Source organism: Dendrobium catenatum, unplaced genomic scaffold, assembly GCF_001605985.2.
Source record: "Dendrobium catenatum unplaced genomic scaffold, ASM160598v2 fragScaff_scaffold_853, whole genome shotgun sequence".
In the NCBI taxonomy this organism is placed as follows: Eukaryota; Viridiplantae; Streptophyta; class Magnoliopsida; order Asparagales; family Orchidaceae; genus Dendrobium; species Dendrobium catenatum.
This window is the reverse complement of record NW_021319315.1, coordinates 5186495-5214087: the sequence shown is the minus strand read 5'-3', so window position 1 is coordinate 5214087 and position 27593 is coordinate 5186495. Positions and strand designations below refer to the sequence as shown.

The window sequence follows — 27593 nt, the reverse complement described above, 5'->3', positions numbered from 1 at the left end:
ATTTATGTGTATTTTTAAAATATTTTAAAATTACTTATAATTAAATCCCTAATTCCAGGAGATTCTCTATTTCATGAAATTTTAAACTTAGCTTCTATATGTGAATAGCAATCATGGGGGAGTAGATTAGTGGGTGGTTAGGTCCAAACCATTCACTAATCCCTTCATTAGGTGTCTTTTCTTTATTTTTCTTGTAGTTTGCATGTGTATGTTGCACCACAAGCACTTAGTTTAGGCTCTCCTAGATCTAAGGACATTGTGTGTTTACTTTGTTTATGTTTCCCATGCATTTATTACCTTGAGGGTTAGCTAAAACATTATTTTAAACCTTGACAACGTAGCGACACCCTAAGGACAATAATTAAGGACCTGTCTAACGAACTTAGAAGTCTTCTAGGTGCCAGGGTAGATCACTGACTGACACGAAACCTCAACATTTAAACCTAGAGACATCTTGAATATTCCAGAACTTTTTAGGAGTCTTTAGAGCCCTTAATTAACCAACCATAATTAACCTATTAAATAAGGCCCCGAAACCTTCCAAAAATTACAATAAATACATTTTAGGCTAAAAAATTACCCATAACACCTCAAAATGACCAGAATCTGATCCTTGACCTTAGATAAATAGGGTTCCCTAGTTTGACTTCAGGTTGACTCCTAATTTGACCATAGGTGGAATTTACTATTTTGCCCCTAATAAATCATTAAAAATTATTAAAAATCCCAAATTTTCTCCAAACACTTGGGAATACTTTCTCTGGTCATTCCTAACCTTTGGGGGTGATTACAATCAATTTGGAGTTGATTTGGATCAAAACAATAAAAACAACCCCTTAATAGGTAATTTAGAAATTCCCTTAAATACCCTGAACTTAGAAAACCCATAACTAATTATAGAAAATTTCAAATTAGGCAAACTCACTTGCATTAGGGTCTAGTATTTATTAAAAATATTAGATTTCCAGAAATTGGACTAGATTAGAAAGTCAACTTTTTGGTGAACCGTAGTTCATTCAGGGCCCGAAACTTAGAATATTCATAACTTTGTCTAGAAAACTCCAATTCCAGCCTACTACCTGTCTAACTACTCGTATTAAGGCCTAGTATTTTCCTAAGGTGTTAGAAGATCTAAATCTTGTCTATTTCCCATAGTGACTTTTTGGACCCTTAGTCTAGTTCTTAGGAGGACCCGAGACTTTCTAAAATTGACTAATATCACTTGAACTTTAAATATCAGTATCCTAAGCTCTTAAAACTAATTAACAAACTGAAATAATTAAAATGGACCCTAATCCACTAATATTTGAATTTCAACTAAAAATATCTTTTCGGACCCTAACAAACCTGAACTCTAGATAACTTAAACAAACTACCCTGCTTAGGACCTATCCAAACCACACCAGCCTTACACACACATAGAATTGTTTGCTAGGGCATTACTTCTAGATCTAGGTTAGGCCGCTGGGTTTTACTTTTCTGCTGTATGCCGAAGCTTTTTCGTGGATTTCATTGCATGCTGTTTGAAAAATGATTGGTGTGTTTGCTTACTTTTTCTGCACTCTGTGGATGATGTGATGAGCGCTAGATTTACCCCTAGGTTAGGAGCGTTATATATATAATATTCTTCCATGCAAGTGGTCATGCTCAATCTAATAAACGGGGGGCATCGTTATGATTTCTAATATTATCTTACGTAGGTGCTTGCTCAGCCCCCCTAAATAAGTAAATGAGGGCTAAAAAAAATAATTATAACTGCTACAGGTGGATCTTCTTAGCCCTCATAATTAAGAGCATAGCTTGGCACATGGTCAATGGTTTTAATTATTTTTATTTCCATATAAACGGCTTGGGATGATGATTTTTATTAGGATAACCTTGCATGGATTTTTAGATTTATTATATTTCCATTTAATGTAAATTGATTTGTAATATTGTTAAGAGTTGTGAAAACAACTTTGAGTTGGGATATTCTTATCCAACTCGGATTCTAAAAGAAGAAGGCATTCCTAAAGGGGAGAGTCTTCTTTCATTTAGAAGACCGAATTAGGTGGCTTTAGATATCCAAAGAGAAAAGGCAATACTCCCTAAAAGGAAGAATTGTCTCTTCGTTTGGATATTCAAGCCACGACGGATCCAAGGAGTTCAAGGAGAAGATACCCAGAAGATTAAAGACACTGAAGAATTGAAGACCCAATATCCCATTCAAAGTTGTTGGCGTCTGTCATAGGCTTAGAAATCCGAATTGTTGGCAGTGGTGCCCGGCCACTTTACTTTCTACATATCTGGGTTGTAATAAGGGAGATTTGTCTATGGCCATTTAATTAATTATTTTTAGATTTATATTGATGTGTTTACCTGATTGCGCAGTAGAAATACCTGTTTTTCTAGGTTTATTTATTGCATGCCGATTTTTTCTTTCGTCTGATCTCGTTAGGCTCTTTAAGGACTATAAAATTTTTATACTCATAACTAATTTTTTAAGATTTTTAAGGTTTAAACAATATAGAAATCTAACGAACCTAGGGAACTGCCGGAATCGTCCGGGGTCGCATGCATATTACTGCATCCTTCTCTCCTTTTTATAAGACATCTCCCTGCCCGTGGGTAGAGTTCGGCTAATCTGGCCTATGAGGATGAAGTGCCGGACCTAGGGAGACTCAGTCTTTTCAAAAAATTATTTTCTATAAGCCTATTTTTAAAAGTCTATAGCATCCATGAGCTGACATTTCAACTAGCATGTATTGCATTAGTAACTAACTAAATAAAATTTAATTGCATTAGCTAGGAGCATCTGACCCACATAAGTCTATGACCACTTAGAAAATTCTCTAGATGTCGGTCCTATTTCCAAATAACTGTACCACCCACCTATCTTACATAACTGACTTGATAGCATGGTTTTAAAGCGATTAGGTGGTTAGCTGGCTCGCCAATCCAGGCCGGGATAAGTCCTGATTTTGCACTGCATTAGCTAGGACACGGGTCGTAGTGTTTCGTAGAACACTAAGCCCAACCTAGATTTAGAATTCGAGGCTACTACATTCTGTCTCGTAGTATGTCTTAAATAGTAAGTAGGTCTCTTCCTTTCAGGGATTATAAATCCTACTTATCTGCATCACAAGATGACGCCACCTCCATCCTTCTCTCACGCATGTGATTGATTGCCTAATTTTTCTTTCTCAAGTTTCTCTTTAGTACCCTAAAGCCTCCGAATGTTGGTATGAACCATGCATGTTGATTCAACCCTTCGGACCTTTCTTCCCTTTGAGTAGGATTTCCTAGTCTATACCCTCGTGTCGATCTCACTTTTGGAAAGGATAATGTATGATCCTTAATCGAGAGTTTTCTCGGGCTCCGGCCTGGGATGTAATTAACCATGGGGGCTTGCGCCCGTGGGAAACTCGGTCACACATCTACTAAACCCCATTCGAACTGTTGTATCGAGTGGGGGAAACCCGTGACTAAGTCCTGTATATTACTACCCATCGGGGTGTGTTGACGACAGCCTCTATCCTCAATGGTTAGTCGTATGCATGATCCAATATGTCCCTTCCAATCAACCCGTTTGCGCGGTGCTCTTTCGGAGGTCTACAGCTACATTTTTGCTAGAAGGAGAAGAGGAAAGGTGGTGGCAAGCACAGCATAGAGAAAAATTTGGACAGTTGTCTATCACTAGTATATATTAGGACACGACCCTCCTAAGCAGATAAAAAGAAGCCGACAAGGTTTAATTATAAAATGCCCCCAAATAGCCACATGGGCCTCGGCGAGCGTGTTATTGGTACACACGTGACGTCTACGAATGTTGCGCGAGTTATTAAATTTGAACCTGACCCTCCTAAGCAGATAAAAAGGAGTCGACGGGGTTTAATTATAAAATGCCCCCAAATACCCGCATGTGCTCCGGCGACGTGTTATTGGTACACACGTTACGTCTAGGGATGCTGCGTGGGTTATTAAATTTGAACTCGATCCTCCTAAGCAGATAAAAAGGAGTCGATAGGGTTTAATTATAAAATGCCCTCAAATACCTGCATGGGCCCCGGCAAGTGTGTTATTGGTACACACGTGAAGTCTAGGGATGTTGCGTGGGTCAATAAGTGAATTCAAGTTCAAACCCGATCCTTCTATGCGGATCAATACAAGTCGATAAAGTTCGAACCATCAAATAAAGCTAATGCTGTCAATTTTGTTGTTGGATCGTTTACATTTAATCTATATTCGACAAAACTGGGGTGCGAACCAGCTTCATAAACTGTCTCATTCCTTTTGGCACTCTCCTCCTCCCGAATGGATTAAAGTAAATATCGATGCTTCTTTGTTGAGATTAAATAAATTTGGTATTGATGGAGTTTTCAGATATTGTAAAAAATATTCTTATTTTCTTTTGATTTCAGCGGTCTTCATTGGGACATGTCACAACTGGAGATGTTAGCTATCACCTCTTTGAAGAAAGTTGTACAGGATTGGATGCTTGATGCAAAAGGAACAATTATAGAAGGAGACAATTATAATGTTATCAAATCCATTCAAAGCTTGCTGAATAAGAATTATTCGAACAAGAATTTCATTATCATGGAAGATTTATCTTTTGTAACTTGTTTTAATCAAGTTTTAATTCATTTTTCTAATAAGAGTTGTAATACATTAGCTAATTTATGTGCTAACTATCCTCTTTTTTCTGATTTCATTTGGGATATTAGTTGTAATAAGATTCCTCCTTCCTTTATTTCATTGTTAAAGGAGGAATGTGGCAGTGTTTCTATCACTATTTAGATTGTAATTAGGCTTCTTTTAATAAATTGCCATGAGCATTTCTTCAAAAGAAGAACAAACTAGAGAGCCAAAAACTATAATTGTTAGAGGACTACCAAGAAACGATGAAAGTGGGCAGAAACCACTAAATAATATGCAATTAAAATAACATCATCCAAATAGCAACTCCATGAACTCACCAAGGCCACCGGAGGAAGCAAGGTGCAAGCTTGCCTGGAGCAGCCGTGTGAACACCCGTCACACTCCTCACTCATGCATAACCTCACCTTCTTCCTCTCTAAGCCTAAAGCTCTCTCAAAAATTCTCCTTCAGAGTTCCTTTAACAGCCAAAATTCTTTTTCCAAAGACTTCATTGAGTTGCTTAAATACAAAGTTTCAAAAAACCCTAAATTTTCAATTAGTTTGTCTTTATTGGTACAGTATGATCTGTGTTCGTACATTACAAATAGTTTAAAATCAGATGTTCGTCCAGTATGATGGAATAGTCGTTCAGACGAACTGTACAAATTTTATATACTTATCATGCAGTACGATCGTAAATTTGTATGGTACGATTAGTTCATATTCACTCTGTTCGTACAAGATAATCATTGGGATAATTGGAAATCATCACTATCGATCGTCCGGTATGATTCAAATCGTACAATACATTCAGTTCAAATATTACAGGTTCGTACAGTACGATTAACATCGTACTATACGATTAGTTCAAAAATCAGAGTTTTCGTCCAGTACGATATTCAAGAAACCAAATATCATCTTTGTCAATCGTACGGTACGATCTTCATCGTACAGTATGATTAGCCAAATTTATTAAACCTTGATTTAACTGACTAATCACGGGAGATAATTCAAGTAAGATTTCAATTATCATACGGTACAATTAGGATCTTATAATACAATTAGTTGAAAATTAGATTTTAAAAATACTTAAAATTATCTGGCATATAGGGTTTACTGATGGAAAGCAATAATACAATATGATCTTCATCATGCAGTACAATTAATTCATTAGCATTAATGACATAATTAGTCATTAACATTATTTTAATATATAATTGATCGTACAATATGATAGTAATCATATGATACGATTAATTCAAAAAATCTCAGCTCACTTTTTCTCACTTCCATATGTGTTTGCACGATCGTCAATTTAGCATACACTCTTACATACCAGACTCAAGAAATATAAAATAAAGAAAATGAAAAATATACCTTTTGAAAAATATCTTATTCTGCCCAAACGTGAGTCTTGATCAATCTTGGACGGTTTGTTGCAATCCAATCCCTAACTTGTGATTTTGACGATAAAAAACATTATTGATTGAAATTTTTTACTTCTCCTAGCATATAAATTGTATATTATTTTTTTATGTGTAGTAACATTTCAAAGACATCATTACCTCTAGGCCACCAGAAATTCTTCATATTGATCTATTTGGACATGTTAGTACAGCCAGTCTAGGAGGGAAATCATATGATTTTGAGATTATTGATTATTATTCTATATTCACCTGGGTTATATTTCTAGCACAAAAGAGAAAATCATTTGAAGAATTTAGAACATTCTTCATCTGGATACAAAGAAAATCAGGATATGAGATATCGACTATTTTTAGTGATCATGGTAGAGAGTTTGAAAATGAAAAGTTTAAATATTTTTGTCAAGAGGTAAGGATAGAGCATAACTTTTCTGCCCCTAAGACCACTCAGCAAAATGGAATATCTAAGAAGAAGAATAGGACATTAGTAAAAGTTGTTAGAGCCATATTAGCTAAATATTCTCTCCCTAGATACTTTTAAGCATAAGCAGTAAACACTGCTTGTTATGTGTTGAACAGGTTAAATGTTAAATCCAAATTAAATAAGACATCCTATTAGTTTCTTAAGGGTAGGACACCCATCCTATCTCACTTGCATGTCTTTGGTTGTAGATGTTTTATCCATGGTTTAAAATTGCGCAATATGAGGCTCGCCTTAAGGCCCGCCTTTGCGCAATTCCAGTAAAAATGCCTCGATGCTTACGCCTCGAGTTTTTTTTATGAGGCTTGCGCCTCAACTTGGTTGAGGCCCGCCTCAACTCACTGGCATGAGGCTTGCGCCTCACACTATATATATATATTAAAACTTACATAAATCTTGAAACAAATGCCCGACATTGGACTCTATGGGAGAGGAAGAAGGGGAGAGAGCAATTCCTCATAATGATGATTCAAATGAAGAACCCCTAAGTGATGACAGTGCTGATGACTTATGAGTTCTTATGTGATATATCATTGCTATTTATTTTTGGAAATTAAAATTATATATTAATGAAAAGAATACTGGGATTTCGAAAAGATAGAATTTTGAGTTGAAATATATTTCACGTTGTTTTATTATTAGGATATTTTGATTTCACTTCATATCTTATATTTTTTTATGTTTTATATTATTCATTCATTAGTATATAAAAAAATTATCATTTTATGTTTACGCAATCTTTTGATTTTGAGGCTTACGCCTCAAAACGCCTTGAGGCTTACACCTCGCCTCATGAATGAAAAACGCCTCAATACCCGAATACGCAATTTTAAACATTGGTTTTATCCTGATTAATGAAAAATCACCTCTAAGAAAATTTGATTCCAAATCTGATGAATGAGTCTTCTTAGGATATTCATCTGTAGGTAAACCCTAGTAGACTTTCAATAAGAGGACCTTAGTAGTAGAAGAGTATATTCATATAGTGTTTAATGAATCAGATAAAACCCCTGAGCCTAGGTTAGAGGAAGAAGTAAAGATTACCCAAGAGATAGAATCCATTAACTTAGGAGATAAAATAGAATCTCAGGAGCCTTTGCCTATGAAATGGAGATACTCAACTAGTCACCATAGGGAACTTGTCCTAGGACTGAAGTTGTTAAAACTATACATGGACTTAGAAAGGAAGTTAGTCATTCAACATTCATCTCAATGTTATAACCCACCAACATAGATTAAGCTCTAGCCGAAGAATTCTGGATCCTAGCAATGTAAGAAGAATTAAATCAATTTGTTAAGAATGATGTGTGAAAATTGGTTAAAAGACCTAAAGACCAAAGTGCTGTAGGAACTAAGTGGGTTTCCAAGAATAAAATGAATGACTCTAGAATGGTGATTAGGAATAAGGTTAGATTAATGGCTAAGCAGTACAATTAGATTGAAAAAATTGATTTTGAGGATACTTTTGCCCCTATAGCTAGATTAGAAGTCATTAAAGCCCTACTAGCCTTTGCTCGTTTTAAAGCATTCAAGTTGTATCATATGGATGTTAAGAGTGTTTTTTTCTAAATAGGGTGATTAAAGAAGATATATATGTAGAGCAACTCCCAAGTTTTGAGAATTCTCAATTTCTCAATCATGTATTCAAATTAAAGAAAGACATTATATGGATTAAAACAAACATCTAGAGCTTGATATGAGAAGCTGAGCACATTCCTCCCAGATAGAGCATTTGTTAAAAGTCGTACAAACACCACTATTCATTAAAAAATAGGATAAGATCTACCTATTGTTCATATTTATGTTGATGATATATTGTTTTTATACACAAATAAAAATTTATGTGATGAATTTTCAAAGCTAATGAGTGAAGAGTTTGAGATGAGCATTATGAGAGATCTTAACTATTTCCTTGGATTTAGTATGAAGCAAAGGGATGACGGAACCTTCCTTAGCCAATCAAAATATATCAAAGATATCCTTAAGAAATATGAGATGGATAATAATAAGACAATAAATACTCTCATGAGCTCTACTATTCAGTTATACAAGGATCCCAATGCAAAATCAGTTGATCAAAAGAAATATAAAAGGATAATTAGATCACTCATTTACTTAACTATAAGTAGACCTGATATAATGTTTAGTGTATGTCTCTATGCTAGATTTCAGGTTGATCCCAAAGAATCTTATATGACTGTCGTTAAGAGAATCCTTAGACACCTATTAGGCACCCAAAACATAAATATATGGTACTCTAGACATAGCTCATCCTTTGAAATCATAGGATATTCAGACTCTGACTTTGCATGATGTAGGGTAGATTGGAAAAGAACCTCAAGAAGCTGTCAGTTTGTAGGTCAATCATTGTTTGCTAGTCTAATAGAAAGCAAAATTCAATGGCACTATCCAGCGATGAAGCGGAATACATTATCATTGGAATCTGTGTTGCTTAAGTATTATGGCTATAGCAACAAATCTTAGATCTTGGAGTAACTATAGGTACCATTCCTATTATGTGTGACGACACTAATGTCATTTGCATTTCCAAAAATTCAATTCAACACTCCCGAACTAAATATATAGATATTATGCATTATTTCATTAGAGATCATAGTGCCAAGAGAGATATAGAACTGCATCATATATGACCTTCATCTAATCCCTGGAGTCCTCTCCTGGAATTGCACTAACACTATAATGACTCTCCTTTTGCCCCCACAACAAGGCTGAGAAGCCCTTACAAAAATCAATTCCAACAAACCCAATGCGACAGATAATCAAAAGATATATCACCCTCCTAGTGACGACAACGAACTTTTAATCTTTTTTCACCCTTCTGGTGAAGGCAGTACCCACGAAATCTTTCTCACCCTCCTGTTGATTGCAGAGAACCGTCAATCCTTTTTCACCCTTCTAACGAAGGAACAGATGCTCAGACAAACTGTTTAAATTTTACATACTTATCGTGCAATACAATCGTAAGTTCGTATGGTATGATTAGTTCAAATTCACTATGTTCGTATAGGACGATTACTGGGATGATTGGAAATCATCATTGTCGATTGACCGGTACGATTCACATTATACAGTACGTTTAGTTCAAATATCAAGGGTTCGTACAGTATGATTAATATTGTACTATAAGATTAGTTCAAAAATCAAGGTCAATACGATATTTGTGGCGACCAAATATCGTCCCTATCAATCGTACGGTACGATCTTCATTGTACAGTACGATTAGTCATATTTATTAAACCTTGACTTAATTGACTAATCACGATGAATAATTTAAGTAAGATTTCAAGTATTATCCAATATGATTATAATCGTACAGTACACTTAATTTAAAATACGATTTTGAAAATACTTAAACATACATACTGGTACACATACTCATATTTATATAATAAATTGACACACAACATGAAAAGATAAAGGAAAAAGCAGCCATCGGATACTTAAAAATATCATGTTAGGTGCTAGACGGTTAGGGTGTAGTGCAACCTAGTGGAGGCAAAACAACCTTAAGGAGGCATGCTGGTTATGATAGGAGGCTTATGGGGTATAAAGGCAATGAAACTTCAGGAGGCAACGCGAGGAACTTACAGGCAGTAAACTAAAACTACACATCTAGATATGTCATCTTCTAAGGCTAGAAAAGAACGTTATGAGTTGTACTATATATATATATGGGTGTGTGTGTGCGCGCGTGCGTGCGTGTGTGTGTGTGAACCATATATGCGCATGCAGATGCGAGGTATCATGTACCCAGCCCGGAGACTCAAATTATCGAGATGGGAACAGACAGTCGTACAGTTAATACATTTCTTTTATAACATTAACATTAACAAACTAACATCCAATACATAACTGAAGAGCCAATACAATAAATTTTCAATTTGAACATATACATAAATTAGTTCATATCTATTTTCATTTGATCTCCTTCTTCAATAGACGAATTCTTCTCTCTCAGCAATTTATTTCTCAAAGGAATTACCTGAAATTTCAATTTAATATTTTGAGTTTCCATAATAAACTCAATATAACAATTAATCAATATAATCAGGTTCTTTTGCCTTTCTATTTAACATATACATAAACATTTAATATAAATGTAAGTTTTAATTATATATCTTTCAACTAATTTATTCATTTTCCTGTTTCATTTATTCTTTTCCACTTTTCATTTATTACAGGAGCACCTTATAGATTTTGTATCAATGATGGTACAACCATTTTCATTTTCATTTATTGGCATAGATAGGTTGTATCCCTAGTCATTACCATAAGATGATGTGAACTCCTATATTTGTATGCATGCATATTTTTCCTTTTTATAATTTCTTTTTCATATTAATATTCATTCAGTTTATTTCATTTTTCCATCACATGTCATATTAATCTATAAAGATATTTTTTTCATGTGTGTGTGTGTCTACATATATATAAAAACTTCAATTATTTAGTCATTCTCAAATTTGCTGTATATTAGACATTTAATGATAGCAAATACTAGAGCATGATATAATGTTCAATAATTGCAATAAAAAAAGAAAATAAATTTGTTATCACTAACATAATCATCCACTTTATTTTCCTCAATTGATTCATTTTATACATTAAATATTCAGACAATATATATACAACGACATACAATAATTGTCATAAAAATAACAAGAAATTATAATTACTACAAAATAATTGTAATTATTCACTTCAATTATTTTTATGTGTTCAAATCATTCCAAATCCTCGATCTTTGAAATAATCTTTATTAATACAACACCTAAAAAAAACTTTTTCTGACTTTCAATACTCGTCTTATCTCAATTATTTGAATCATTCACTGTTTCAAATAATATTCAATTGCATCAATTATTGCTAATCAACTTATAAAATTAAATGACGTCAAAATAATATTACATTAATTTGATATCGGTGAAGAGACTTTCAAATGCGTCAGGCATCATCTGTATAATATTGAATGTTTCTAATTTACTATATCTTAATTACAATTCATAATCTACTGCAAATATCTAGAATTAATCAAATTAATTACCTCAATGAAAGCTTCCTTCCTTCCTCTTTGAATTGAGACCCTCACTATTTTGATTTTACAATGAAACAATTGTACTTTATTATTTAAATAAAAAAATTATGCATTTACTTATCTAAATTTAAACTGAATAAATGAAAATTAAATAACTTACTTATTACCCCTAGTAAGAAATGGAGGGTCACTTTTTCTTCCTCCACAATTTCTTTCTCTTTCCCTCTCAATTTCCTTGCTTTGCCTTTAATTAAGCCATTGACTTCTTAGATTAAAATCATGGAGATATTGGCACATAAATAAAAAATTTTAACGGACAAACCTCTCTTATCCTTCTTCATCTCAATCACTGTCTTATTGGTTCTTTTGCTCGTTTGGCTTAACTAGACGAAGTGAAATGGACTTATATCATTTAAGGAGTCGCAGCTTTTCATTCCCGACCACATTTCCTCGCTCATTAAAACAATTCAAACCCCTCTGCTATGCCCGCACTCGCCCTCAGCCCACTCGTTCACTCATTGTCTGCTCGCCCGCTCTTTGATTACGTTCGGTTCAACTGTGTCGGTCCAACCAATTATTACATATCTGACTTGGTAAGCATTTTGAAGAGACGATATGCATTTTTTAATATAGTATATAGTTTGATCGTGTATGTATTTAAATTAATTATGAGTCACATTTGTTTTTGTACTCCTACATGTTTTTGTGATTAGCCTAAATTATGATTCATATAGCCATTCTATGCAATTTTCTATAATATATAATTTTATTATATTATGATTTCACGTGCAGTTGTGCAATACTATGACATCTAGTCCATGTATAAATGTCTTTATATTATACTGGTATATATACACATATGTTTATATATTAAATTTGCACACAACATGTTAAAAAGATAGGCAAAAAGGAGGGATCAAATAAGCTTAAGAAATATCATGTTAGGTGATAGATAGGTGGGGTGCAGTGTGAACTCCCTCACCAGACAACGATCTTTCTGACCCCAGTCTCAAGCCGACTATGGTCCTTCCAACCTTCCTCACCAGATAACGGTCTTTCTGGCCCCAATCTCTTGTCGAATACAGTCTTTTCGACCATTGTCATTCGATTACAGTTCTTCCGACCTACGTCGCTCGCCACATGTGGTCCTGCCGCCCAAATGAACATATCAACATTGATTCTTCCAACTCCTAATGCACTCTATATGATGTATATTTGCTACTTCGAACTAAGGCCTTTCTCCCAAGGAAGGGCCTCATTTGTAATCAACTGCAAAGACTAGTAGATTCATTCAAACTAGGCTATGCCCCGTCGTTTTTTCCCCCTTTTAAGGGTTTCCACGTAAAAACTCTGGTGTCTCTTATGAACGCTACACCCTCTCTATCTAATATGCTTGTGTGCTGGATCTTCGTATAATTATGCTTGTGTGCTGGATCTTCGTATAATGCTATGACATTACATTTTATATTTCTCTACCGCCGCGAATACTCCATGACGCAACAGTTTGGCGCCGTTTGTGGGAATATGGTTCCCAACTGGGGGGGGGCAACTTTTGCTCCAACCTCAAAAGGTTATTCGTGTTAACATCCTTGCTGCATGAATTTCATGGGAATTAAATATGGACTGGGGGGCAACCTTGACTACAGTCGTGGTCGAGAAGATTCCTCCAACTCTTCTAATATCCAAGGCAATATCTTGTGATCATAAAGCTTCTAGTAAATGCAACGATGCTTCCACTAAATTGCAAGCTTCATATAATCCATGGTTAGACTTCTACTCCTTATACAAGATCTTAATCTTGACCTCAAAAAGGCAGAAACGGTCTAAAGATAGACCATTCTCCACCTTTGATTCGAGATACATGTGGCATTCGCCCCCTCCAAATCAAAGCATAATCAATCCCAGGGGATTCGATTCAACCTCTTCCATACAAGTTAACGTCATCGAGCGGTGCTCTGACACACAACCTCGGATAGGTCACACATCCTTGATGGATTCTCTCGACCTCTTCCACACAGGTTAATGTCATCGAACAGGGCTCTGATATATAACATCAGATATATCATATATCCTTAGTGGATTCTCTCGACCTCTTCCACACAGGTTAATGTCGTCGAGCAGGGCTCTGATATACAACCTCGGATTGGTCATACATCCTTAGTGGATTATCTCGACCTCTTCCGCCCAGGTTAACGTCATCGAGCAGGGCTCTGATACACAACCTCAGTTAGATCATACATTCTTGGTTACCGTCATCGAGCAAATGCTCTGACATTCAACCTCAGATGGGACATATATCTTTGAAGAATTCTACTCTATACTGCCCGTCAACGGATTTTCATCGAACTTCTACCCTGCCACCATGTGTCACCGGTATTTTGCCCGACCTCCAAGTGACGTCGACCTTCTGCCCCACCTCCGTGTGACGCCGGTATTGCACCTGACTTCGGAGTGACGTGGCCTTCTACCCGACCTCCAAGTAGCGTCGGTCTTCTTCCCGACCTCCAAGTGATGTCGGCCTTCTACCCAGCCTCCAAGGGACGTCGGACTTCTGCCCGACCACCAAGTGACGTCGACCTTCTGCCCCGCCTCCGTGTGATGCCGGTATTGCACCTGACTTCGGAGTGACGTCAGCCTTCTACCCGGCCTCCAAGTAGCATCGGTCTTCTTCCCGACCTCCAAGTGATGTCGGCCTTCTACCCGACCTCCAAGTGACGCCGGTCTTCTGCCCGACCACCAAGTGACGTCGACCTTCTGCCCCGCCTCCATGTGACGCCGGTATTGCACGTGATTTCGGAGCGACGTCGGCCTTCTACTCAGCCTCCAAGTAGCGCCGGTCTTCTGCCAGACCTCCAAGTGATGTTAGCCTTCTACCCGGCCTCCAAGTGACGTCGATCTTCTGCCCGACCACCAAGTGACGTCGACATTCTGCCCCGCCTCCGTGTGACACCGATATTGCATCTGACTTCGGAGTGATGTCGGCCTTCTACCCGGCCTCCAATTAGCGCTGGTCATCTGCCTGACCTCCAAGTGATGTTAGCCTTCTACTCGGCCTCCAAGTGACGTCGGTCTTCTGCCCAACCACTAAGTGACGTCGACCTTCTGCCCCGCCTCCGTGTGACGTCGGTATTGCAACTGGCTTCTGAGTGACGTCGGCCTTCTACCCGACCTCCAAGTAGCGTCGGTCTTCTTCCCGACCTCCAAGTGATGTCGGCCTTCTACCCAACGTCCAAGTGATACCGGTCTTCCACCCGACTTATAGGTGACATCAACTTTCCGCCCAACGTCCAAGTGACGTCAGCCTTCTGCCCAGCTTTCAAGTGATACCGGTCTTCCGCCTGACCTCCAACGTCACACCTTCATCTTACTCAGTGAGGGGCCCTAAGGCTGAAAAGGGGATACCCATCTGAACAGAGCTAGGGGAAAGCCTCAAATTGAGAAATAAGAGAAGAGAGGGGAGAGGTCCAAATTTTCTTACCTAAAAGGGGAATATTTATAGTTATGTGGGGGGAAGATGAAAAGCCTCTCTAAAAATTTCTATAATTTTTTTTAAATAATTTTGAGAATTTAAAGAGGCAAAAATTTACTATCCTCATGAATACAAGAAATCAATAAGTCATTTAATAATTTTTCTGAATTTAAAAAAATCAGGAAACATAAATGAACAATAATAATGTATATTAATACTTCTTAATAAATTAAAAGAAGTGAATCATCTGGACTTAAAAACTGAAACGTTAATAGAAATATTAATATGAATAACGTTTAACATTAATTGATATTAAAAAAAATAATATAATAATGTGAGGCATCTAAATAGTCGCTTCAATCAAGAGACACAAGGGCATAGCAAACGCCTTAAATAAATAAATAATAGGGAAAGTAGCGGCATAATAGCCACCTCAATTAAAGAGGGGAGCAGAGCAATATTTCTAATCTCTGGCATATAATTATGAATGATATACAACAGCTCAAGCTCTATGATTTATCTTACTCATAGTTATTGAATATTGAAAGTTGGAAGAATCATTCACGATCCAAGTACTAATAACTCTGATAAGCCATCCAATTGCCAGATAATAAAAATTATCTAATGCAAACGATGAGTCTAAAGCAATACTGATTGGATTAAATTAATGCATGCAAGCAAAATCATTCTAAATTCTCTTGCTCACAATTATAGTTGAGCATGAATTTATAATATTTTGATACTTTTTGAGTTAATATTCGGAACTTCTACACTCTATTCAAGATTCTCAAGTGACGTCAAAAATTTTCTAAAAGTTGTGATGTGTAGTTTCGGACTTCTAGAACATCGACGTCTGAAAATAGGGGGGCAACTGATACATCATCAAAAAATTATCTTGATATGGCACGAATCTCAAGGCTAAATCAAGTTGGAAACTTCCAAATTTAATATTGAGGTCATCCGAACTCCGATTTCAGTAAACTTATAGTCGATTTGATCGTCTCGGAATTACAAATCCAACGACACAAAAATCTACTCAATCCGAGCCCAGATGGGTCAAAATCAAATACTTGAAGCACTTTTGGAAGGATCAAACCACAATTTGGGTTATCAAATGATCTTCAATCATGACATGCTTATATTCAAATTGAGCGGCTCGACGAGACGAATCCAACGAGCCCAAGATCATCAAATTCTAATATCATTAAGACAGTCAAATGTCCATTGAACGGTGCATGATTGCAGGAATCAAGATCGGCCGTCGATCTGAACCGCTCCCAATTTACCCTTGATCTTCAACTTATTTACAAGCCATGCTACTCAAGAATTCTATAAATAGAACTCATTTCCTCCTTAAAAGGGGGGAAGAGCCAAGAGAAAAGAAGGAATAGGAGGAAGAAAGCTCCAGCCTCCTAGCTTCCCCTCGACCACCGTCGGAGTTCTGCCACACCACCACCGCCAAGTTCTGCCGCACCACCACCGGAGTTCTGCCGCACCACCTCCAGGTTCTGTCGAACCACCACCAGACCATCAAGGTCATCGAAGTGCCACCCAAAGCCGGAGTGCCCCATGATGCTAATGTGCCACTGTCGGACCACTACCAGATACCGGAGTGCTGCCGGACCATCACCTGGGGCCCAGACTTCTGCCGGACTACCACCTGATGCCTAGAGTTCTGCCGACTATGGTCGTTCCGAACTCCCTCACCAGACAACGGTCTTTTTGACCCCAATCTCCTGCTGACTACGGTCCTTCCAACCTTCCTCACCAGATAACGATCTTTCTGGCCCCAATCACTTGTCGAATACAGTCTTTTCGACCACTGTCATTCGATTACGGTTCTTCCGACCTACGTCGCTCGCCACATGTGGTCCTGCCGCCCAAATGAACATATCAACATTGATTCTTCCAACTCCTAATGCACTCTATATGATGTATATTTTCTACTTCGAACTAAGGCCTTCTCCCAAGGAAGGGCATCATTTGTAATCAACTGCAAAGACTAGTGGATTCATTCAAACTGGGCTATGCCCCGTGGTTTTTTCCCTTTTTAAGGGTTTCCATGTAAAAACTCTTGTCTCTTATGAACGCTACACCCTCTCTATCTAATCTGCTTGTGTGCTGGATCTTCGTACAATGCTATGACATTACATTTTATATTTCTCTACCGCCGCGAACACTCCAGGACGCAACATATGTGATGATGTATTACAACGTATGATTTACATATTATAGGTAATTGCAATTGACCTAAAGAATTGATATTGGCATTATGTGACATGACTGAATATTTAAAGTGAACATAATTCTAACATGTAGCTTTATATGTCATAAATACCTTGTACTGTAGATTTGGTTTGATTATATATGATTCTTACATGCACATATTTATTTAACTATTGATGGACATGTTAAATATTATTTCCTATACTTGCCTTCTATATTAAAGATGCATATCTTTATATGCATCATTACTCACCAAATTATTATTCTGGCACTTCTTACAAAGAAGGGAAAGGATAAGGTTAATCCCAAGTTGTGACAGGTTCAATTTTAATTTTTATATTTGCATTTATCAATATAAGAAAATTTTGGATTTAGGTCAGTTGTCTGTTAATAGCTAAATATTTTAGATTTCTCATAGTTGCTCAGCGGACAAAAAATTTTAAATGAATGCTGGACAGCTTCCATATATGATTGAAGGTTTTGATATGTTTTATGATTATTCTATATCTTGATGACTTACGAAATCTAAAGTAAATTATTTACGATTTTTCCTCTGTTGCATCCCACATCAACTGTTAGGATTGGGGTCGACGTGGGGCATAATAACTTGTCATTAACTATTTTGACAGCCCTCACAAGTTGGAGGATGCATATCAAGATATTAAAGAGTCATAACAAAAATTTCATGATGTTATTACTGATGGATAAGAGTTTTGAATCATCAGGAGGAGAAACAAAGGAGAGAGACACAAAGAATCTAAGAGTTAACTTAGAAATGACGATTGAGTGCAGTAAGAAAGTTGAGCCCCTAAAAAGAGGGTGGGTAGTAATAAGCATCAATATAGCAATGATCAGCAATCACTAGCTAAAAAGTCATAGCATGGCAGACGTGATCGCTAAAGGGGTAGACAATATAAGTAACAAAATTTAGATGTGCAATAGAATTGATAAGTGTGTGCAATAGTATTGATGTGCACGGTTATGTTACAATCAGAGAGATGCAGCATCCAGACGTGGGATCACAATCAAGACTCAGCACAATAACATGAGTGAGAAAGAAGCACAAACAGTACAAAATTGGGGGATGCGAAGAGTATGTGACAAGTATAATTGTGTGGGGCACGTGTGTGCACTGATTTTGGAAGTTGATGTACATCCCTAATTGCCTTCACAGGTAGCAACCAAATCTTGACAGGGATATTCCATCTAAAGAGAAAATGCCTTAGAGGACTCATCCAAAGCCCCCAGAAGAATTCGCCAAGGATAGGGAGCCACTCACCCCCATCCACTCAAAGAACTCGCCCTATGCAGGCAACCAGAAGGAACCTCACCATAAAAGCAGAACATTACTCGTCTCAGGCAAACCCAACTCTTTGAAGCTCAACTGACTCGCTTTACGGGAGGGTGTCACCCTTAGGCAATGTTGAGCCTCCAGTGCCACTCGCTTATGTCTCGAAATAATTCTCCATCCACATTGCCATCAATTTAATCTCACAATTATAATTTGAGGGACTATGTTGGATTAATTTTGTATAATTGATGGGTTAAATTGAGGCAACCTGATATTCTGGAACTAAATTAGTCATAGATGAACAATCCAATAACTATTTTTGAATTTTTTTATAAATGTATATATATATATATATAAAGCATTAAATCAATTTTATTCACCCTACTCCCGTAAAGGACAACAACTTGCGGAGAGCAAGCCGTGAGGAGAGGATCATAAAGGCTGTAGCGGCTGAAAACAAGATAACATAAAAGGAAATGAAGAGAAAGAATAAGAAGAAAAGGAAGGAAATAAGAAAGAAGAGGCTAGGTACGTAAGTTTCAATCACAATTGACTCATGTTGTGGGGATAAGAAGCATGAATGAGGGGGATGTATTTTGAGATAATAAACTATTTAAGATTATTTTTATGTTTAATTAAAAGGTAGCATACAGAAAGCATTATAAGTTAATGAAATCAACATTTTTAAGTAGTTAATACAAAGTCGAAACTTCAGAGGTAGAAAAATAAGAACATGCCTCAAGGAGGGAAGCTCAACCTCTTACACATGAAGCAAAAAAATTGAAGTTCTAACTTCTATAAAATTTTATCTTATTCAGCAATTGTTTGTAATTTCAATACAACATCAAGTCTTTATCCCACTACATAGGAACACAATATATCAAGAGATTCATGTCATGATTATCAGGCAAGTTTTACGCTGGCTATCGACTACTTAACACAACTCTCTACTTATCTCATTCAGGGTTTGGAACCAGACAATGGCAGTGTTAAATGATTTCAATGACAATGGAAATTTGTATGTTTATGATTACATGTTCAAAAGGAATTTATTTCGTAAGCATAATGTTCCAGATTCGTGATGATGGTTTCTTGTCACATTATATCCTTGACGCCTCTACTATAATAGTTCAATTGTTATCAGTATATATCCATGCCCAATAAGTCTGTATAAGTATCAGAAATATGATTGATAATTAAATTTTGATAAAAGTCATGATATGGAGGATAGGCTAGCTAATGTACCTACACAAGAAAAGGTAAAAGAACTAATAAGATTAGCCTTAGTAGAACCATACATGAGGTACCTAACTCAAAATTTTAAAAAGTTTGTATGTTAAAATCTAGCCTTGGAGCGAGGGATTATTAGTAAATAGTTAGCTGACGGGCAAGTTGACTGCCTATTATGAGTATAGTCTATAGTCATCACATGACTTTTCTGAAGCAGTGAACAAAGAATGAAATAAGAACAAAATTGGGAGAACACTTGAAAATCTCATGTAGCAATTACTTACTGCTATACATTGATCATTTACTAAAATGAGATACAATATATTTATTTTTTCAAAGTTATATACATCTATTAATTAAGAACTTTTCTTTTAAAGCATCTAAGGCATAATATGATTCTGCTTATGACTCTGACATTAGTTCAAAAACTAACATGCATATTGATTATTTCTTATTCTAGTAATATTGAATCCTTAAGTAGAACCCACTGAGCATTTAACTCACCAATTGATATATTGCAGGGAAAGGAAAAGAGCTAGCGGGGCTTTAGGCAGGTGATTGACTGCACCATGTACATAGACCTTTTTTGGGTATACAATTTTGGCTATAGATAGAAGGCTGGTCAGTAAGCTATAAATTAATGATTTCAGGAATGTAAAATTTTATTTGATGTTTATTTAGTATAATTATGTATTTGTATTGTTGAATATTATGCGTTCTTCTGAACATTTAATCATGAGATATAATCTAATAGCTTGAGTACAGTATTTGTTGTGATAGTCAGAACAGATTAATTTCTTACTGGGTTGATTGTGATGAATGTAATTCAGGATGGGTATTAGTGAGAAATGTATTTGATCAGATTATCCAACTCCGATACATCTTTAGGATTCATGCTATCAAGTTCAAGAGTAATCAAACGCATAAGGTAAAGGGCAGGAATCCCTCCTTTGATACATGATAGAGTAGGGAAATTTGTTATACATTATTGACCAAGAAGAATGTATACAGATATAAAGAACAATCGGAAGGAAATATGGAAGAGAATAAACTCAATTATGAGGATATACATATAAACAAGTATTTCTCTATATTATATTTTCAATCTCTTACTTTCCAATGGAGTCAACTTTTAATTTCTTAAATATAAAATGAATTACCTTGCACTACAACCAAAACATTTGGTCATTCTAAATTATGGTGCCAATTATGCAGCCATTGACTACAGCCCTTGATCAGGTGAATCCATGCCTGTATGCAAGGAAACGATGTGTAAAATGGATTTTTAGGGCTCTTCTTTAACCACATTTACTGTGCTTAAGTTTTTTGCATTAATTGCAAAACCATTTAGCTGGTAACTTATTGAAATAAATTTAGTTCAAGTGCGAATTATAGAGGTATTAAGTTAATGTGTCATACTTTAAAACTATGGGAGCGAGTTTTGGAGCATAGGTTGCGGCGTGATACTAATGTTTCTCAAAATCAATTTGGATTCATGCCGGGTAGGTCGACTATGGAAGCCATACATTTATTAAGAGGTTTGATGGAGAAATATAGAGAAAATAAGGAGGATCTACATATGATATTTATTGATTTAGAAAAAGCATATGATAAAGTTCCAAGAGAAGTGCTATGGAGAGTTCTTGAAAAGAAAGGAGTCAATAATGCTTATATTCAAATCATTAAAGATATGTATGCAGGAGCTATTACTTGTGTTCAAACACAAGGTGGATTGACCAAGTATTTCCCTATTTCGGTTGGGTTACATCAAGGATCAGCCTTAAGCCCATATCTTTTTGCTTTAGTCATGGATGTTCTCACTAGACATTTGCAAGAGGATGTACCTTGGTGTATGCTTTTTGCTGATGATATTCTTCTTGTTGACAAGACTAGAGAGGGAGTTGAAGGTAAACTTGAATTATGAAGGTCAACCTTAGAGTCTAAAGGTTTTCGCTTGAGTAGATCTAAAACAGAATATATGGAGTGTAATTTTAGTAATAATAGACCTAGTGAGGGGATTGTGACTTTGGGCGATCAAGTCATTAATAAGAGTACACGTTTTAGATATCTTGGATCTATTGTTCAGAGTGATGGTGAAATAGATGGGGATATTATCAGCAGAATTCAAGTTGGATGGTTGAAGTGGAGGAATGCATCGGGCTTGTTATGTGATAGAAATGTACCCCTCAAACTTAAGGGAAAATTCTATAAGATGGTAGTGAGGCCTGCAATGCTTTATGGTGCCGAATGTTGGCCTTTAAAAGAGAAGCATAATACTAAGTTAAGTGTGGCAGAGATGAGGATGCTCAGGTGGATGAGTGGCTTTACCCTTAGAGATAAGATACGAAATGAGCATATACGTGAAAAGGTTGGAGTAGCTCCAGTAGAAGATAAGATTAGAGAAAGTCGCCTTAGATGGTTTGGTCACATAAAACGGCGGCCTTGCGATGACCCGGTTAGGAGAGTAGAGGTATTAGATTTGACTTATGTTAAGAAAGGTAGGGGTAGACCTAAAAAGACTTGGTTAGAAAATATTAGGAATGACCTTTCTTTATTAGATTTAAACGAGAATTTGACTTTTAATAGGACACAATGGAGAAAAAGGATTCATGTAGCCGACCCCACGTAGTGGGATAAAGGCTTGATGTTGTTGTTGTTGTTGTTGTTGAAACAAAATATAGAATCACTAACCATGAAGCCATTCCAAGGACGTTGAGGAACGGGTTGTCAAAATTGTGAAGGTGTATAGTATCTCACCTGGACAGAAGAGTTTAGCACAGTTAATAAAAAAGTAGAAGTTGCAGAAGTCCAAAGTAATGTTAAAAAATATTACCGAAAAGATTATCTAACAAAACAAAATTTGACAAAAAAATGATTCACCATAAAACAAAAGAAATTAAAACTCAAGCATGCACAGAAAATTCCTACATGCATAGAGTTATAATCATAATCCAACTCTGTAAGTCGATTATGCAAATTTATTTTACTCATACAAAGAACTCTTTCGAGAAGAACTTTTAAATATAAATCCAGGACTGTAAGTCAGTTACGGAAATTTATTTTCCTTCACAAATAAATCTTTAGAGAATAACTTCTGAATGTATTTACTAATCATGCCTTATAATCTCTCAGCAAACTCAAAACAATATTCAAAAGAATGGTGTGATCATTATTATTCTTAAAATAAACCTAAATATCTTTAATAAACACTATGACAAACTAATCAAATTAAGGCTTAAAAATTTCATTCATCATATCCATAAATACTGTCAGAGCATTTGTTAGTCCAAAGCTATGATACACTGACACTCCTTCCTAAAATGGCATACAACTTCGGATACGTGTCAAACATGGACATTTGCTGACACTACTTGAACATAAGTCACACATGGAGATAGCGTGTCAAATTAACATAATATTTAAATAAAATAGAACGCAAATGTCCTGATATTTTATTACAATTTTATTTTAAAATGTACTTTATAAAAATTATAATAACATATCCAACTCATATCCATGTCATATATTTTTTAAGGTCGTGAAAATCGGACCAGACAACGAATCCGGAGAAGGAGAGATTCACAGTTCGACTGATCGAACTAGGGTCAAATCGGATGATGTAATAAATAATAATATCATTAAAAATTAATAAAATTAGCTTCACCTCCATAGTCATTTAACATCCTATGATTCTCATGGCACTATTTTGGCATTCATTAAGTATATGTGACAACTCAAAACAAACTAATAATACAACAACTAAGTCTACAAAACATAAACAAAAAACACATAACACAAATGTAACATCAATTTAGTCTATAAAAAACAAATAAATATTTCAAAAATAATTTAAGTAGGATTTATAACTAATCTAATAAATGGAGAGTAACTATAACATCAACAGCAACACCAAACGACACACCTTATGGCTCCAGGTTCCTGCACGAGATGGTCCTGCCATCCCGTGACTCCTAAATTTTCCTTATGAAAGCTATCCTAATAAGTTGAGTTTCCAAGTCTCGCTTCACCAAAATCTGCATACCCAAATGCATATAAATCATTTAAGCCAATTACGTCACCTCCATCTCCTTTATTCTCTAGTTCACCTTCACCAAAAAATAAGAAATATAAAATAAAATTTTGTTTTTTATTTTATTTAAATGATACATTCATATTTCACTAACAACTTACTATGTGTAGACTGAGTGGATGATAGATTCATATCTTCTTCTTCAACAACAGACAATGCACTCTCTTTGTATATCTCAGTTTCAACTCCTCTAAGTCAAGATCTGATGGTGATTCATCATCATGCACCAAGAAATCTATCATTTCAATACAAGCGTAGTCCAGAAGATCATAACTTCATTTTTTGGTTAAAACCTAAAAAATGAAACAATAAATTTAGTGACATTTTTTATTTTATTTAAATGATACATTCATATTTCTCTTTGAGTGAATTTGTTCAAAAACACTCCAATTTTTTTCGCAACCTGATGATAACAATGTTTGCCTTAGAATTTGTATAGCTACTTTCTGCAAGTTGGGAATAATTAATCCAAATATCTTCCACCACTCATCTAAATAATATGATATTAGAGAGCTTTTTAAATATACATATAGTTAAAAAAAATCTCTAAAGCATTTCCTTTGTCACCATTAGAACAATTAGTTTTCCAAAACTTTCTAAGCCATACGAAATAATCTGACCTTATTGATTACAAGTGTAGACTTAGGAAAAGTGCCCTATTTCCAAGTAATTTAACAAGGTCTTGCATAACTTCTGGCATGTGACAGTAATTCTCTTTGTCGTGCTGAAATTGAGAATTCAGAAAATATGTTGTTGTATGGATACCCCACCTCAATTGAGTATCCCATCTTCTTTTAACTATACTAGTGAATGGCTTATATGATATTTTAATATCTCTAAACATAGTTTTGATTGTCTTCCATGCCCTATACGACAAAGATATCTAAGTGATGGTTTCTCATTTGAGTCAACAATACGCAACAACCTGATCAAACGACCAACTATCTTCAAAATTGTTAAATAATCATTCCAAAATTTCAAATATAAGATAATTGCAGCTGCTTCTTTCCCCTTACAGGTTTTGGATATCTTTGAATCTGTGAAGAACTTGTTAGTAATTAATGTTTAGAGGTCATGTTTATGCTAACATATACTTTTCAAAGTTATGAAAATTGTTGCAAAATGTGTGGCTGCTGGACGTTCAATCTCCTTCCAACCTAGCATTTCTTAAGTCATGCAAGTACATAAATATGATTATAAACAAAATCGTCACCTTTAATGTTTTCCTTACTATGTCCTCTATGAGAAGCATACTGCCCATATCTTTTAAAATTAAATTCATATAATGTGCAGCACAAGGTGACCAATAGATATTGTTGAATCTTTCATCTAAAAATTCTTCTGCTTTCTTGTAATTAGCAGCATTATCAGTAACAAGCTAAACAATATTTTCTGGCCCTACCCACTCAACAACCTCAGCAAATAAGGAGCACAAGTTTGTAGCATCCATAATGATAACTGAAGCATCCACTGATTTCAAAAAAGATACATCACGTAGATAATAAATCAGAAAATTTATTAATGTTATGTTCCTACCATCAATCTATTCATCTACCATAAGAGTACAACTTATGTCCTTCCAAGTATATTTATGTAGCTATCAGTAAACTATACTCCTCTTTACAATCATTAAGTAGGTTAAATCTCATGTTTTGGTAAGAGGGGAGCTTGTAACCAAAACCTATAACAGCTATACCATTAAGACATTGAAAGAGATGCAACAATCGAAAAACTATATTGCTACATCTATGTCTACATGGTGAATTCTTCCTTTAAATGCTAAGACACTTTTAATTAAAGGTTGGGAACCTGGTTTTATTCTTGGGATAAAGAATGTGTCAATCTCACCAAGCTTTATATTTTCATTTAGCAAGTTCTGATAAATATGCTTCAGAGGATTTTGATTTAGATAAAGAAGAAGAATCTCTTCCTTCCTCTACTTCAGCATCTACAAGAAATTGTGCATTGTCCAACTCCTCCCGTACTAACTTTCTTTTTGATATCTCCTTCAAGTTCTGCATTTAATATCGAGCATCATGTAGAACCTTCTTACAAGAAGCTATGTTCCCCTTAAACTAGATGTTGTTTTATTCTATTTATTTCTCCTCCCTTGTATGCAATACGACAATGCAAACATTTGAATTGCCTCTTCCCATCAATTCCTTTAATCTCGGTGAAATGATTTCATATAATGTCCACTTTCTCACATACACTATAATTGGAAGCTGCACTCTGAGTTCCAAATCCTTCCATTCTCATGTGATTAAATAAATACAATCATTAAAATTTTATGAACTTCACTTGAATTATGAACTTAAATGAAAATAAATGATGTAATCCAAGTATCCAACTCTTTCCCATATCTAATAGAAAATAAACTCTGAAATTAATTCAAGTATCCAACTTTTATCCATTCTAGCCTAACTAAATTTAAATGATTTGTGATTAGATAGAATTAGCTAAAAATTAATTAATGTTTAATCAAATTTAGCTTAACCTAAATTTAATTATTTCATATTAAAGTAAAAAAAAAACTCTTACAACTACGACTAAATTGGATGGTGAATAACCATACAAAATCAGTCAGGGTGCATCCAAGAAAATAATTATTTTCTTTGGTGATCTATATTTTTTCAAACAAAACTCTTGAGCACCAATCTCTTTGTCAGTTTGACTTGTTGTATGATTAGACTATATTAATTTTTTCTCACATCTTAATTAGATAGACTTATGGCATACTTGTTTACTTTTGTTAACTAGGGGGGCATGGTGCTTACTGTCTTATAAGAAAATAACAAAATATGACATATGGGGGGACAAGGAATAAGTATCAAATGTTATTTATTCTGGAGTGAAAATGAGAAGAGGTAGCGATGGATTTTGCTATAAAATTCTATAGATCGAGACAATGGCATAATGTTATATGGGTTGTAGTGGATCGTCTAACAAAGTATGCACATTTTATTTTGATTTGATAGTTTGATTCTATGGACACTATCACGACTCGGCCCGGATGCTCGATTTAACGAGACGGGAACTGAAGACAGACGGTAGAATCAAATCAGTATAATTCATAGATAATACAATATACAACTTTCTCAAGTTTACCAAAGAGCCACTATTTCAAAATTTCTTCTAATACAAAATATTTGTATTAAATCATAAATTACATGTTGTCATTTACATGTCGTCTTCTATAGACAAACTCTTCCCTATTGACTTTTTCTAAAACTTTGGAATTTTCCTGAAAATTTTCATTTAATAGAATGAGTTTATAAAGTAAACTCAGTGGGTAACTGTTAAAAAAAATTAACATGCATAACGTATAATCTATATTGCACCGATGCGGATACGGCGACACGGATACGACACGATACGGATACGGGACACGTCAATTCTTAAAAATAAAGGATACGGATACGGCGCAGATACGGCATTAAAATATATAAATCATACATAAAATTAAGAAAGTAATCAAAGCGTAATATTTGAAATGACAAAAAAATTGAAAGCAACATCATTTGTAGTATTGTATCTTATAATATTAAAATAAAAATAAGCATTAAATATTTAAATGTCTAGTACAACAACGAAAAAATAAACATAAATTGTCCAGCACATGAAGTTTCAACTATTCAATAGAAGGAATGATAGGATTAGTTTCTTCAGTGGTTTGTCTTTGAATTTCTATATCATCTTCAATAAA

At 35.3% G+C, this 27593-nt stretch overlaps 1 protein-coding gene across 3 annotated transcripts in view; it reads right to left on the bottom strand.

The window, feature by feature from the left end:
* Positions 1-27593, bottom strand: part of LOC110097101 (embryonic stem cell-specific 5-hydroxymethylcytosine-binding protein) — a 91409-nt gene that overhangs the window by 52261 nt on the left and 11555 nt on the right. For 2 of the 3 annotated variants that reach the window (XM_020823339.2, XM_020823341.2), the window contains exon 5: positions 22489-22554. The exons of the other annotated variant lie outside the window; for it this stretch is intronic. In XM_020823339.2, coding sequence (XP_020678998.1) covers positions 22489-22554 — 66 coding nt within the window. The remainder of the gene's footprint in view (positions 1-22488; positions 22555-27593) is intronic. 3 annotated transcript variants of the gene reach the window in all.